Source organism: Numida meleagris, chromosome Z, assembly GCF_002078875.1.
Source record: "Numida meleagris isolate 19003 breed g44 Domestic line chromosome Z, NumMel1.0, whole genome shotgun sequence".
In the NCBI taxonomy this organism is placed as follows: Eukaryota; Metazoa; Chordata; class Aves; order Galliformes; family Numididae; genus Numida; species Numida meleagris.
The window spans coordinates 27,103,615-27,119,005 of record NC_034438.1 but is presented as its reverse complement, the minus strand read 5'-3'; the positions used below and the strand labels follow the sequence as shown (position 1 = coordinate 27,119,005).

Genomic DNA, 15,391 nt, shown 5'->3' with positions numbered 1-15,391 from the left:
ACCCAAGGTGAAGCCTTACTGGACCTGGTGCTCACCAACGTGGAGGAGAGCATTAGAGGGGTTAAGATTGGAGGCAGACTGGGCTGTAGTGATCATGCCCTGGTGGAGTTTATGATCTGGAGGAATGCAGGCCTGGCAAAGAGTAGTAAAGTCAGGACCCTGAACTTCAGGAGAGCAAACTTCTGGCTGCTCAAGGAACTTCTGGGTGGGATCCCCAGGGAAACTGTCCTTAAGGGCGTAGGAACAGAGCAGAGCTGGCAGCTCTTTAAGGACACCCTCCTGAGAGCGCAAGAGCTCTCCATTTCCCATCAAAAGAAATCGAGCAGAGGAGGTGGGCGACTGGCATGGCTGAGCAAGGACCTGCAGCTTAAACTGAGGGAAAAGAGAGAAATGTATGTGAAGTGGAAGCAGGGTTGTGTAGCCTGGGAGGAATACAGGGCTGTTGTCCGCATGTGTAGAGATAGGATCAGGAAAGCCAAGGCGCAGGTAGAGCTGAACTTGGCTAGGGATGTGAAAAATAACAAGAAGGGGTTCTACAGGTACATAGGCAAGAGAAGACAAGTCAAGGAGAGTGTTCCCCCTCTGGTAAATGAGGATGGAGAATTGGCTTCCTCAGGCGTGGAAGAAGCTGAGGTGCTCAATAAGTGCTTTGCCTCAGTCTTCACTGGTGGTCAGGCTCCCTGTGTCTGCCAGGACCCTGAACCTCAAGGTGTGGGTGAGAGGAGCGGATTTTGTCCCAGTGTAACAGTGGAACAAGTTCGAGACCTCCTCATGAAACTGAATGTGTGGAAGTCCATGGGGCCGGATGACATCCATCCTAGGGTTCTGAGAGAGATGGCTGAGGTGGTTGCCGAGCCGCTCTCCATCATATTTGAAAAATCATGGCTGTCCGGTGAAGCCCCTGGTGACTGGAGAAAGAGAAACATTACTCCCATTTTTAAGAAAGGGAGAAAGGATGACCCGGAGAACGACAGGCCGGTGAGCCTCACCTCTGTGCCTGGGAAGATCATGGAGCAGCTCCTCCTAGAAGACATGTTAAGGCACATATGTGACAAGGAGGTGATCCGAGACAGCCAGCATGGCTTCACCAAGGGCAGATCTTGCCTGACCAATCTGGTGGCCTTCTACGATGAAGTGACAGCATCGGTGGATGGGAGTAGGGCGATGGATGTCATCTACCTGGACTTCTCCAAAGCCTTTGACAGGGTCCCTCATCACATCCTTCTCTCTAAATTGGAGAGGTATGGATTTGAAGGATGGACTGTTTGGTGGATTAAGAACTGGTTGGCTGGTCGCAGCCAAAGGGTTGTGATAAATGGTTCTGTGTCTGGGTGGAGGCCGGTCACAAGTGGTGTCCCCCAAGGCTCAGTCCTGGGACCAGTGCTCTTCAATGTCTTTATCAATGACATAGACGATGGAATTGAGTGCACCCTCAGCAAGTTTGCAGATGACACCAAGCTGAGCGGTGCAGTCGATACACTGGAAGGAAGGGAAGCCATCCAGAGGGACCTGGACAGTTTGGAGAAGTGGGCCCACGAGAACCTAATGAGGTTCAACAAGGCCAAGTGCAAGGTGCTGCACTTGGGCCAGGGCAATCCCAGGTATTTATACAACCTGGGGGAAGAAGTACTTGAGAGCAGCCCTGCGGAGAGAGACTTGGGGCTCCTGATGGACGAGAAGCTGGACATGAGCCAGCAGTGTGCGCTGGCAGCCCGGAGGGCCAACTATGTTCTGGGCTGCATTAAAAGAGGAGTGGTCAGCAGGGAGAGGGAGGTGGTGGTCCCCCTCTACTTGGCTCTTGTGAGGCCCCATCTGGAGTACTGTGTCCAGGCCTGGGGCCCCCAGCACAAGAAGGACGTGGAGCTCTTCGAACGAGTTCAGAGGAGGGTGTCCAAGATGATCAGAGGGCTGGAGCACCTCTCCTATGAAGAAAGGTTGATGGAACTGGGCTTGTTTAGTTTGGAGAAAAGAAGGCTCCGGGGAGACCTCATTGTGGCCTTCCAATACTTGAAGGGAGCATATAAACAGGAGGGGAATCGATTGTTTGTGAGGGTGGATAGCGATAGGACAAGGGGGAATGGTTTTAAGCTGAGGCAGGGAGGTTTAGGTTAGATATTAGGAGGAAGTTTTTCACTCAGAGGGTGGTGACGCACTGGAACAGGTTGCCCAGGGAGGTTGTGGATGCCCCGTCCCTGGAGGCATTCAAGGCCAGACTGGATGTGGCTCTGGGCAGCCTGGTCTAGTGGTTGGCGACCCTGCGCTTTGCAGGGGGGTTGAGACTCGATGATCTTTGAGGTCCTTTTCAACCCAAGCCATTCTATGATTCTATGATGAGCATTTCTAAATAAAATCATTGCTTTTTAATATTAAAAAAAATACTCAAGTTCTTTCATCATGAAGGAGCTCGGATCCCTCTTATAATTTGCAGATGCTGCAAGTTCTTGAAACTACAGTTAATTTTTGTTCTGTCATTGGCATTTGGAAGCAATCTGTCACATGCATATCAGAATTGCAGAACTGCCCATTCAGTCCATATGAAGCTTTTGGCTTCCTAGTCATTTAAGCACATTGACCATTTATTGTGCAGCTTGTTGAGTGCAGTTTCAGACCCTATTCTTTCACTGCCCTACATGCTTTTGACTTTTTATAAAAGAATTTGGCACCTGCTTCTGACCTAGGACAAGCATGAAACACAGGAAGCATTGGGCTTCCTGCAGCATTGGGCTGCACGTATGTAGGCTGCTCTGAAAGTAATGCCTCCTATTTTCTTTCATGGAAACTGCAGCAGATACAGTGAGTACAGTAACTGTTTGACATAGCAAATTCTCAGCAGCAAAACACTATTTTTCAACATAGTCACCACCACTAGGTATACATTTTTTTTTTTTTTCTGGCAGTGGTGTGAGGCAGAGAGTGGGCCGCTGGTTGGACATGCCTGGTTTGTTTGGTTGCCGTTGCAACTTTTAATGCTGTTCTGGATTGCATACATTGATTGTATAAGACATTAAGCTTTTTAGGCAGTGTTCACTCACCATTTTGAATTGGCAGACTAGGTGTACCATTCTCTCCACTACTTTGTATTGTAATAAAACATTTCACTACTACGTTAAAACACTTACTGCTACCTTTAAAGAAGGGGGGAGAAGGACAACCTCAGTCTAGATTGAGGAGGAAACAGAATATTATGCTATTCTGATAATATTCTATAGGTTATGATGGATTTCCTCATTTCTCATGAGTAAAAGTTAGCAAGAAAAGATGATCTTTTTTTTTCCCCAAAGTTAATGTCTAGAAAAGAATAGACCTGCTGAGTTTCCGTAGTCTTTCAATAAAGGAAGCACAGAAGTAGAACATCAAAAGTACTTGATCTGTATTTCACTGCATCCATTTTTGACATTCCTGTTGTGAGAAGGACAGCAACAATGGGAGTGAGCTTGATACTGGCTGACCCACCCATGGACGGAAAGCCTTGCCTGACAAGCCTGTACAGAGCAGGGCTGGTTCAGCTGAGAAAAGGAGTAATTATGTTCATGCTTTCTGAAAGTTTTACATCTTTCTCTAGTAGTTCAGGTCAAACTGTTGTCTTCTGTTGTCTCTTGAAGTAGGTAATTTCCGTATGTGGACTATTTTTCATATGAACTACATGTTGACTTTTGTCATCTTGTTTGCCTTTTCTTGTAGCCTTCTCCGAAGCACTGATCAAAAAGTGTCAAATGCAGTCAAAAAAGGACTGAAAAAAATTGTTCCAAAGTTGAAGCTGCATAAAAATGTAAAAGGAATAGAAGCATTGCTGGAGAAATTGACTTCTTAGTGTACATGAAGCTAAAAAGATCAGTTACAACTATGCAATTAACTGCCATTTGTTAAGATTTTGCTCCATGCCTATGTTCTAGGAAGCATTTGTGAATTAAATCATTTCTGAAGCAGTTTGTCTCTTGTGATCATTGTGCTGTGTGTAGTAAATGGTTGCTCTTAGAAATCTCAAGATTTAAGAGTTTGTGGAAACTTCTGGACACTGTTGATGAAGTTCAGTCCTATTTTGTCCTAGTTACCATAGAAGCGGAAGCATCTGTTGTGGAGCTACTTTTGCGTACAAGATAAACACACGTGTTCATAATACCCTTCTCTCTTTTCTCCATAGACAAAGCACAAAAAAAAAATCTTAGCCTGTGAAGGAGTGATGGAAGCTTTCATCCCTTCAAGAACTGACAAGAATAGAAAGAAAATGTTGTCTCTTTTTCGAACAAGGTCTAGAATGAGAGGCTTGCTCTCAGTGGATCATAGTTCAGTTATTATTTTTCTTCAGTCTTCTGAAAAGTACAGACGTTTAAGCTCTAGGAAGCCAGTCTGTTTTTTTGGTACCTTCCTTGTTGTAAGAAGGATGAGTTTACTTCTGCATAATATCAAGTGTTTACTGTTCTCCCTCTAGAAAAACAAAATCCTTATTTTATATTCTCATCTTAAGCAACTTTCCTGGTAAGGCATTCATATAACAACCTGTTGGTGTTTAATGCCATACTGCTAGATTGATCCTGACAGAAAATAAAATAATTACTAATGGTAGGAGTCACTTGCTCCTGTCACTTATCGTGGTAAGGTGCCTGAATTATTAGTAGTGGATAGTCTGCCATTATTACTCCTGAAATACAGGTTCCCTAACATAAAGTACATTCCAACTAATTGGAAGTGTCTAGTGGACATTGCACAAATATACAAAGATGTTTTTCCATATCCTCAGGCAGGATTATTTCCCTATTACTATAAACAGCATCAGAAACTTGGTAGGTAAAAATTGGAAAACTTCAAGTCCTGTGTGTTTTCATGACTGGCGTCAAGGCCTGCGAGTATTTTTATTCTTGAACAAAGCTTTTGTAGAAATCATTTAGGAAAACACCTAAGGAAAAGATTCTAGAATCATAATGAAAAGACTTTCAGATCCTAAAATCCAACCAGTGTGTAACACTAAACCCTGCTCCGAAGCAGCAGCTCTGCATGTCTCGCGAGTACCTCAAGAGGGCGACTCCATCCTTTACCCAGGCAGCCTGTTCCAATGACCAACCCCCTTCCATTACGGTATTTTCACAGATGTCTAATGTAAACCTCCCCTGGTGCAACCTGAGGCCATTTGTTTGCATCATGTCACTTGAGAAAAGAGTTCAACATCCTCCTTGCTGTGATGTCCTTTCAGATACTTGTGGAGGGCAATGAGGTCTCAGTATCCTCTAGACTTAGCAACCCCAATTCCTTCAGCTAATCCTCATATGTTTTGTTTACTAGTCCTTTTGCCATTATCATGCTCTTCTCTGAATGTATTCCAGCAACTCACTATCCTTCTTACAGTGAGAGGCATGAACATGATATTCAAGCTGCAGTGTTAACAACACTAAGTGTAAGGGGAAAATCATTTCCCAAAGTGCTTCTGGCTATGCATTTCTGATACAGGCCAGGAATGCTGTTGGCCTTCTTGGCCACCAGGGCACATTGCTGGATCGTGTTCAGCTGGCTGTCAGCCAGCACCCTCAGGTTCTTTTCTGCTAGGCAACTTCCCAGCCCCCTTCCGCAAGCCTGTATCACTGCGTGGCTTTGTTACAACTCAGGTGTAGCATCCAGCATTAAGCTTTGTTGAACACTATGCAATTGGATGTAGCCCATCAATCTAGCCCACCCTGTTTCTTCTGCAGAGCCTTCCTACTCTCAGGCAGATCAGCGCTCCAACCTAACTTGGTGTCATCTGTGAACTTAGTGTGGGTGCACGTGATTCCCTTATCAAGATCATTGGTAAGAAACTTAAAAATTGGCTCCAATACTGAGCTGTGGGGAATATGTTATGGATACTTGAGAGAGCACTGCTCAGCTAAAATATACCAATAATAGTAGTATCAGTTTTATTGTGTTACATGTTCTTCTGACAAAACATTAGCATGGCTGGATTTCAAATGTTAGTGTCCAGACAGTAATGAAACGTTGCAGTGCTTCTGATGCTGTGTGTTGTAAGGACCACTTGTTTTGAAGCCTTTGCTATCTATTAGCAATAAGTCAATAGTACTAGCATAATTTCTGTATTTTACACACCTAAAGTCCGTCTCCTAAACTGCCACAATTGCTTTACAGTCAATGAGGAACTGCAGTACTCAGCACCCAAGAAAAGCAGATTATCCGTTTTGAGACTCAGACTTGCATGCTTAGCATGTGGTGAAGTATTCTGCTTCCCTAGAGAACACCTATTTACAGGTTTTGGAATTGTTAACGGTGTATGTATAATTATATAAATAATTTACACAAAACAAAGAAATACATTGCTTCATTTTAATAAGAAGTAACCTGCTACTCATTGTTCCTCCACTGTAGTCCCCTCTCCGTAGGGAGAACATTTTTTAGTATGAAAAATGCCATGCTGCCTGAATAAGCAAATTTTTATAAATAGTAAACCTAATTTTAATTACTTAATGTTACACTAATTTAATTAATATACAAGCATTACAGTTTGAAGCAGTTCCATCATTTGTTTCTGTCTGCATCTGTTCATTTACTGATATTTTGCTGACTGTGCTTCCATCTAATTCCACCTAAGCTTTTGAGTAATAGTGAATATTTAAAGGTTAATCCCAATTAGACCTGACTGGCACTGGTGTAAAACCTTCATGCTTGTAAGCAGATATCCTCTCCCGGATCAGTTACTGAAGGTTGCAGCTCATTAGTTTCTGTAACAGGATTTTCTCCTGTGACAATGAAACAGATAATTTTAATTAGCAACAGATAAGAAATTTAAGCTGTAGTAAACCGCTTCTAAAGAAGTCTTAGTTACTGCCCAAAAAAACAACCTGAAAGAAATATGGAACAAATCTGTTACTGAATAATTTGTGGCAGAGTAGAACAGGTACTGAGGAAAAAGTATGATTCAGCCCTTTCCAGTCTTCAGGTTACCAAGAAGAATACACTAATGCTTGAAATCTAGCACGGACATATTTCCAATTCACAGAATTAAACACAGCAGCAAAAGTAAGTCATACCTAAAGATTATTTCAATAAACGGAACAGTAAAAAGCTCTATGAGAGCATCTACTTAGGTGAATCTGATTTGATATTCTTTCATTGAATTTTTAAATTGTGTAGTAAATTGGAGTGACAGACTACTAATTTTTCTTATCAAAATTTGAGAAATACCACTTTTGATTAAGTAGATGTTAGTTATGGTTATGCTAAAGATGATGCTATTTTTCTGCCAGAGATAGAACTTAAATGCATAGATTGCTCTGAAATAAGGCCTTCTATTTATTTCCATGGAAACCACAACAGATACATGGAGGAAAATAAAGCACAATAACACTGTTTGATAGAGTATATTCTCAGCTACAAAACACTACTTTTCAGTATAGTGACTACCATTATCTCTGCATTTTCACCAGTGATATTCCAATGTTGCTATCATTGTTTCCTCTGTTTCCAAAGCACTGAAGCTGTTATCAAGCTCTGTACTCAGTTTCATGGCCATAATCCACCAATTTGCACAGATGAGCTGATAGAGACACCCTTCAACTTGCAGCGTGACAGCTGTGCATGGCCATCTGGAACGTGGCCTGTCTTTCATGCCACTGTTGCCACTGCTGAAACGCACCACCCAATGGCTTACTGTGCTCGCATCCAGACAATTTTTTTTTGTGGAGGAATTCAGTGCCACACCATTTCTTCACCTGCCTGTCCATGTCAGACACCATTCTGTCAGACTGCCTCTCTGCTGCCGTCTGTCACATAGGAACAAAATGTAACAGAATACTGGTGGGAAGATTCAACTTCTACTGCCATCGTGGGCCAACATGATAAAATAAGAGGCATTACTTTCAGAGTAGCCCTTATAAATTGCTGTGAAGATGTCAACTGACATTAAAGTAATTAATGTAACTGACATTAAAGTAATGTCAGTTGAAGCCCAGATGCAGTGCTGCTTCTTTCCTACCGGGTATCCATGACTGCGTAAAGGCTGAGGGACAGATTTCCTGGAAGATGCAGAAACAAAAGTTTTTTTCAGTGTTCTCTTCTTCCTTTGTCTGAAATGCACTTAACAAGGAGCTCCAACTACTTCATACTATTTAAACTGTTTAAATTACTGTCAGCATCTTAACAGAGCCAGCAGTATTTTCTTTTTTCTTGCCAAGAAGAAAATGGAAGTGCATTTACAACAAGTAAATGTGCTACTAGCTCAGAAGAGAATATCTTCCAGAAATTACAGAGCACCTGTTTTAAAGCTGTTGTGTAAGGAAGTGACAGTCTCCACTGCGCTCCAGAGCCAACACTTCCCTCCGGTGCTCTACGTAGCAGACACTGGAGTGTGAGCAGTCAATGCTTAATCATTATGAGGGCTAGGACAGTCTAGCACAGAAAAGGTGGGGAAGGTCATATAATTTTTGGTTTGTAGAGGACAGATGACCTTGGTGTACCATTCTTTGGAAATAGAGATATTCAGACAGGTATTACTGCATCTCAATATCTCATGATTTAAGGTACAAAAGGAATATTTTCCCCCTTCTTGCTGATGGCTGCAGGTACCAATAACAAGGAATATTTCACTTTTCCACAGACTCTCCGACAGCTTATCTTTCTGCAAAAAGCAGAAAAAATGTACAGTGGGATTCTGAATTTGTTTCTGAGTACTCTGAATGTCCTCCTGACTTCTGAGAGTAAAGTGTGGTCATTAGAAATTGTAACTAATAGGAGTAACTGGAAAGGAAGGGGAGGATGAATTGAGACTACATGTGGCATAGTTAAACCTATCAGTTGTGATATTTTGCTTCTTAATCCTGTCCATCTCTTGTCTAGTTCAGACTTGTCAGAATGGATGCAGGGCCATCTTCATGTGGGTACACCATATGGCATGCAGGGGCTTTCTGCATAAGCGTTCTCACTATTCTTATGTTATGTCTAAAAAAAATAGTACTACTCTAGTAATTTAGTACTAACATTCTTTAAAGTCTTTTTTTTTTTTGCTTTTGAGTTTTCTTTCTTTCACTTTAAAAACAGACTCGTTTAAATGTTACTGCATTAGTCAGGGCACATTTCCTTCTAAATTCTTGAAAGAACTCCGTAGAGTTCATTGAACCATTTGCAATTTCAAGTTCAAGATCCTTGTGAACACCAGTCCTTCATTAATGGATATGGCATTCCTCAACTGCTTTATGAAAATGCAAAAGTTCAGTTACTCTAAACATAGCTCTCTTCCAGCAACATTCTGTATTTTCTGCTTGGGGTTGAAAGTTCTTTTATCTAGTTGGTTCCTTAAAGCTCTATTCTGTGAATTGCACTTTCTTTCACTCTTAACTATTGTTTTCTTTAAAGACCTTGTTTATTTTAATTCTCAGTGCATGCAAAGTCCCAGACCCATTTAGCTGTAGTGCCCAACACAGCAAGCACGGTGTCATTTATAAAGCAGTATTCAGTAGAGGGACTTAGGGAAGGGATAACTACTGATGACAGAAAATATGCTAGGTACTCCCAGTCTTAGTTATCAGCAGCAAATTCTTACATATGTCCAATTCAACATTTTCTATATTTGTGATTTACTCTGGTGTTTGCATGTATTTAAATTGTAGTCAGGGGCTGCACTAGTTGAAATGAGTTTGGTCAACTTGCCATCTGCTGTCATCAAAGGTGGTTTTAACCACTGGACCCTTAAGTTCTTATGTTCAAAATGTGTCTTACAAGCACACCTGTGCTTTACAAAATAGTAAGTCTTACGGATTCACTGTTTGCCCTGTCTTTCCCACATCAGCATTACTGCTGTAGCTTTTCAGTCTGTGCTAATCACATTGTGTCTACAGGCATTATATCTTTTATCAGAGTAGCAGAATAGTCATGAAAAACATAAGGGAGGGATCCAACAAGAGCTCTGGGTATGCAGGAATATGTGAGCAAACAAAACCCACACAAAAACAAGACAAAAACCAAACGAAACAACAACAAAAAAACACCAAAAAATTTAGCACATATAAACCTTAGCACTGATTTATAGGCATGACTGATATAACCTTTTCTATGTGTGGAAAAAAGTAATATGATAATTAGTTCAGTATATTGTATTGGTGAAGTTTCTGCTTCCCCAGAGTGGTTAGATGAAGAAGATTGGATGCCACAACACCTGCTATTAAGTTATCTTCACGGCATGGTGATAGCAGTTTTCGTGACAGTCAAAATCATCCTTCTTATGGCTGAAATGCTTTCAGAGGCTGTTTTACAAATCTGTGCCACAGTGTTTTCCACTTAAGCTTGTCTATTGTTTGTGGCGATATTTCTCTTCCTCTGTTTACCTGAGGTTAAATGTTTAGAAGGAGACTCATATTCCAAGTCCTTCAACAGTAGGCAGTGGAAAGAACAGGCTATACCAACTTAAGGGCTTGAAGGCTTTAAACTAGGTATGAAGGGGCACTAGAGATGAGCCAGGGGAATGATGCTGAAGTTGGGGGTGAGGCAAGGGGCTCAGCTGAAGTGCTACTACACCAATGCACACAGCACGGGCAACAAACAGTAGGAGCTGGAAACGATTATGCGGCAGGGAAACTATGACTGCATTGATGCAGTGGATGGCTGTAAGCTCTTCAGAAGGGATAGGCAAGGAAGGAGGGGTAGTGACGTGGCTCCTCTGTGTTAGAGAGTGTTTCAGTGTTGAGCCTGGGGCTGGGAATGATAAGGTTGAGCTCCTATGGGCAAGGATCAGGGGGAGGGTCAACAAGGCTGACATCCAGGTGAGGGTCTTTTGCAGACCTCCTACCAAAGATGAAGAGATAGATGAGGCATTCTATGAGCAGCTGGAAGAAGTTGCCCTTGTTCTCATGGGAGACTTCATCTTCTCTGATGTATACTGGAAATCCAATACAGTGTAGAAGAAGCAGTCTAGGAGGTTTCTAGATTGTGTGGAAGATAAAGAGAGTGTGCCAAGGGAAGTGCCCTGCTAGACCTGCTGTTCACAAACAGAGAAGGACTGGTGGGAGATGTGGAGGTCGAGAGCTGTCTTGGACAGAATGACCACAAAATGGTAGAGTTCTCCTCTCTTGGTGAAGTTAGGAGAGGGGCCAGCAAAACTGCTACCTTGGACTTCAGGAGGGCAGACTTCAAACTATTCAGGACACTGGTAGGGGAGGGTCCCTTGGGATTCAGTCCTGAAGGGTAAAGGGGTCAAGGAAGGCTGGTCGCTCCTCAAGAAGGAAGTCTTAAAGGTGCAGGAACAGGATGTCTTCCTGTGCCGTGAGATGAGCCAGAGGGGAAGGAGACTGGCATGGATGAACAGGGAACTTTTTCTGATGTTCTAGGAGAAAAAAAGGATCTACCTCCTGTGGAAGAAGGGACAGGCAAGTTGCAGAGAGTACAAGTTGTTCAGATATCCAGGGAGAAAACTGGAAAGACAAACACCCATCTTGAACTCAACTTGGCCACTGGAGTAAAAGAGATCAAAAAACTATTTTACAAATGTATTAACAGTAAGAGGAGGGCTAAGGAGAAACTCCATCCTTTACTGGATACAGTGGGGAGTGTGACCACTAAAGACAAGGAAAAGGCTGAGGTTTACAATGCCTTCTTTACGTCTGTCTTTAAAAGTCAGACCAGTTATCCTCAGGGTACTCTACCCCCTGACCTAGAAGTCTGGGATGGGGAGCAGAATAAACCCACCCACAATTCAGGTGGAAACAGTTAGAGACCTGCTACTCCAACTGGACTGTCACAAGTCCATGTGGCCAATGGGATCCACCCCAGGGTACTGAGGGAGCTGACAGAAGTGATTGCCAAGCAGTTTTCCACCATCTATCACCATTCCTGGTCAACTGGAGAGGTACCAGAGGACCGGAGGCTTGCCAATGTGAATCCAATCCACAAGAAGGGTTTTAAGGAGGATCCAGGGAACTAGGGGCCTGTCAGCCTGACCTCGGTGCTGTCTCACTCCAATTTACAGGAGGGAGAAGGGGTTCTTCTAATATATGTATACCTGGCGGTGAGATTAAGACGCAACGGGTCAAATGTTAGCCCAACCAGTTTATTACAAATCCTAGTAGCTTAGGGAGATGGGGAAGGGAAGGTGGGCGATAGAAAAGAGATAAAAAAAAAGCAAGGAGTCTTTGTAGAAAGCAAGAGAGATAGTCACCACCAGGGGTCCAGCGTTGTTTGTAGCGCCGACGTTGATCTTCTCAGGTGATGGGTCATCAGGGCTTGTTGTTCGGTTGCCAACCGCTTTGGTTGACAACCGCTTTGGTTGATGACCCCTTTGGTCGATGACGGCTTTGGTCGACGACAACCTCCAACAGCAGTACGAACTTATTTATAAGTCAAAATTGGTTGAGTCAGCTCTCTTTGGAGTGACAGTTAGTGGTTGAGTCAGCTCTCTCTGGAGTGGCAGCTTCTGGCTTTGGGATCTCAGCAGAAAACCCATCTTCCAGGCCTTGCCAGCAGATAAGAGGGAGCAGGGAGGTGCCCACCCGCATCCTGCTTTTCACAGGATACGATGGTATCATTCCCCAGTCTCACATACCAAGCTGGCGCTACTTGGTCACAGGCCAGATCTTCCGCCAGTAAACACTCCTGAGCACTCTCTTCCTGGGGCAAACAGCCCTGAAGGAAATGCTTTTGAATGTTCACACGGTGATGTTGATTGCCACATTACGACACCCACCATTTGCCTCCTTGGTAAGTCGGTTAGAGTCTTATCACAAAACATACCTCAGAAAGCAAGCTTTGAGCCAAAAGAAAAGAAGGGTTCAGACAGGTGCCAGGAAAGGTTATGGAGCAGATTGTCTTGAGAGAGATCACACAGCATATGCAGGACAGCTAGGGGATCAAGACTAGCCAGCATGGATCCAGGAAAGGCACGTCCTGCTTGACTAAGTGAGGCACCTGGTGGATGAGGGAAAGGCTGTTGACATAGTCTACCTAGACTTCAGCAAAACCTTTGACACTGTCTCCCACAGCATTCTCCAGGATAAGCTGGCAGGCCATGGCTTGGACAAGTACACTGTTTGCTGGGTAAAGAACTGGCTGAAGGGCTTGGCCCAGAGAGTGGTGGCAAGTGGAGTTAAATCTAGCTGGTGTTGGGTCACAAGTGGTGATCCCCAGGAGTCAGTATTGGGGCCTGTCCTGTTCAGTATCTTTACTGATGACCTGGATGAGGGCATTGAGAGAACCCTCAGTAAGTTTGCAGATGACACCAAGCTGGGAGGAAGTGTCGATCTGCCTGAGCATAGCAAGGCCCTGCAGAGGGATCTGGACAGCCTGGATAGCTGGGCTGAGGCCAGTGGGATAAAGTTCAACAAGGCCAAGTGCCGGGTCCTACACTTTGGTCACAACAACCCCAAGCAATGCTCCAGGCTTGGGGTAGAGTGGCTGGAAGATTGTGTGGAAGAAATGGACCCGAGTGTGTTGGTTGACATGTGGCTAAACATGAACCAGCAGTGTGCCCAGGTGGCCAAGAAGGTCAGTGGCATCCTGGCCTGTATCAGAAATAGTGTTGTCAGCAGGAGCAGGGAAGTGATTGCTCCTCTGTACTCAGCTCTGGTGAGGCCACACCTCAAGTACTGTGTTCAGTTTTGGGCCCCTCACCACAAGAAAGACACTGAGACCCTGAAGCGTGTTCACAGAGGACAGCGAAGCTGTTAAGGATCTGGAGCACAAATATTATGAGGAGCAGCTGAGGGAACTGGGATTGTTCAGTCTGGAGAAGAGGAAGCTCAGGGGAGAACTTATCTCCCTCTACAGCAACTTGAAGGGAGGTTGTGGTGAGATGGGTGTTGACCTCTCCTCCCACATAACTAGCAATAGGACTGGAGGGAATAGCCTCAAGTTGTACCACAGGAGGTTCAGGTTGCATATTAGGAAAAAATCATTCTCTGAGAGAGTGGTTAGGTGCTGTAATGGGCTGTCCAGGGAGGTGGTTGTGTCACCGTCCCTGGAGTGTTCAGGGAATGTTTAGCTGTAGTACTGAGGGACATGGTTTAGTGGGGAAATATTGGTTGAACTAGGTGATCTTGGAGGTCTTTTCCAGCCTTGGTGATTCTATGATTCTAAGACATCTTTGAGAAATGTCTGAATGATTTACCTTCAAAAGAATTAAAAACTGTTGAACATGCAATTTTACATTTCAAATTGCATGATATTTTGTTAGTGGACATGAGAGACCTCTTAGGCTCTGCCCAAGAATCTATGCTGCTCAACAGCATCCTTGCAGCTCCAGCGATGATTTCCCTTTAACATGTACTCACCAGTGACAGACATCAAGCGAGATGTTGTACTTCTTATTTTACACAGCATTTTGCCATAGTTAGGGGGCTTTTGCTTTAGGGGGCTTTTGCTTTTGTAGGTGATAATTCAGCTTCATAGTCTCTGCATGTTAGACTCTGCTTTGCTGCTCAGGTGTGACCAAGTGCACACTGGAACCAGTCTTTAACCTAAACAATTATATACAGAACAAATGCAGTATATGCCGTAACATCACATCTCTAATTGCCTGACTCCTCCTGCTTTGGAGGCACTTTGGGTGTTTGCCCTTGATCTTGTTTAGTTTTGTAATCTTACGGTGCACTAAAGTAGAAAATGTGTGTCTGCTTCAAGACAGTGAGGTGCTGCTCAGACTGCCCTTGCTTCAAAGCATAGGCTATTGCTTTCTGTCAAGTAAATTGCATTGTGTCACAATACCTAGAGTACTTATTTTCCTTCTTCTCTTTCTCCTTTTCTCTCATTTATTTTTAACTGATTTCCCATATAAACTTTTTATTGTTTTTGTTGTTGTTGTTGTTTGTTTTTTTCTTAATGCAAATGAAGGAAGATAAGTGCGGGAACTGTTTCGTTGAACCAAACTGATTTTCGGATTATTTTCTTAAGGTCAATATTCCTTTGCTTAACTGAGAGCTCTTAAGAACAAAGAGGCTGTGAGTAGAGTCTAAGGGGTATGAATGAAGCCTGAAGCAGTATATTTTCACAAAGGAAATTGTGTTAATGCTGGACTGACACTGTTCTGCTCAAGGTTCTGTATGACTGACCACAATCAGAAACCGTATTTATACATGGAAGTTCTTTTTCAGACAGTAATGCAAAGTGTCTATGGATAAGGCACATAGTATAGTGAATTTGCACCTTTAATGCTGAGTTTTACATGGTGAGTCTGATTTGTTTTGAAGGTGGATTCTGTGGGAGAATTTGAATACCAAGCGGAGATGATGGTTTGTACGGAAAGAGAAGCACTGGCATGCACATGAGGAAGTGGTCTCCCTCACCAACAAACCAAAGCTATAAACCAGCAGGTATTTACAGATTTCCAAAGAGTAAGGAACTGGGGAAAAGCACGTGGTGCAGAAGGAAAAATGCCAAAGGGATTTGTCTTAGGACAGTGCTAGTGCAGATGTGCTATTACAGCTGCACAAGA

At 43.4% G+C, this 15,391-nt stretch overlaps 1 protein-coding gene across 3 annotated transcripts in view; it reads left to right on the top strand.

The window, feature by feature from the left end:
* PUM3 (pumilio RNA binding family member 3) overlaps nt 1-15,391 on the top strand; it is a 47,892-nt gene that overhangs the window by 30,890 nt on the left and 1,611 nt on the right. For 2 of the 3 annotated variants that reach the window (XM_021380344.1, XM_021380346.1), the window contains exon 18: nt 3,682-3,926. In XM_021380344.1, coding sequence (XP_021236019.1) covers nt 3,682-3,811 — 130 coding nt within the window. In that variant the 3' untranslated portion in view covers nt 3,812-3,926. Of the gene's footprint in view, nt 1-3,681; nt 3,927-15,146; nt 15,270-15,391 lie in introns of those variants that run through there. The other variant, XR_002433318.1, reaches the window with a different exon arrangement.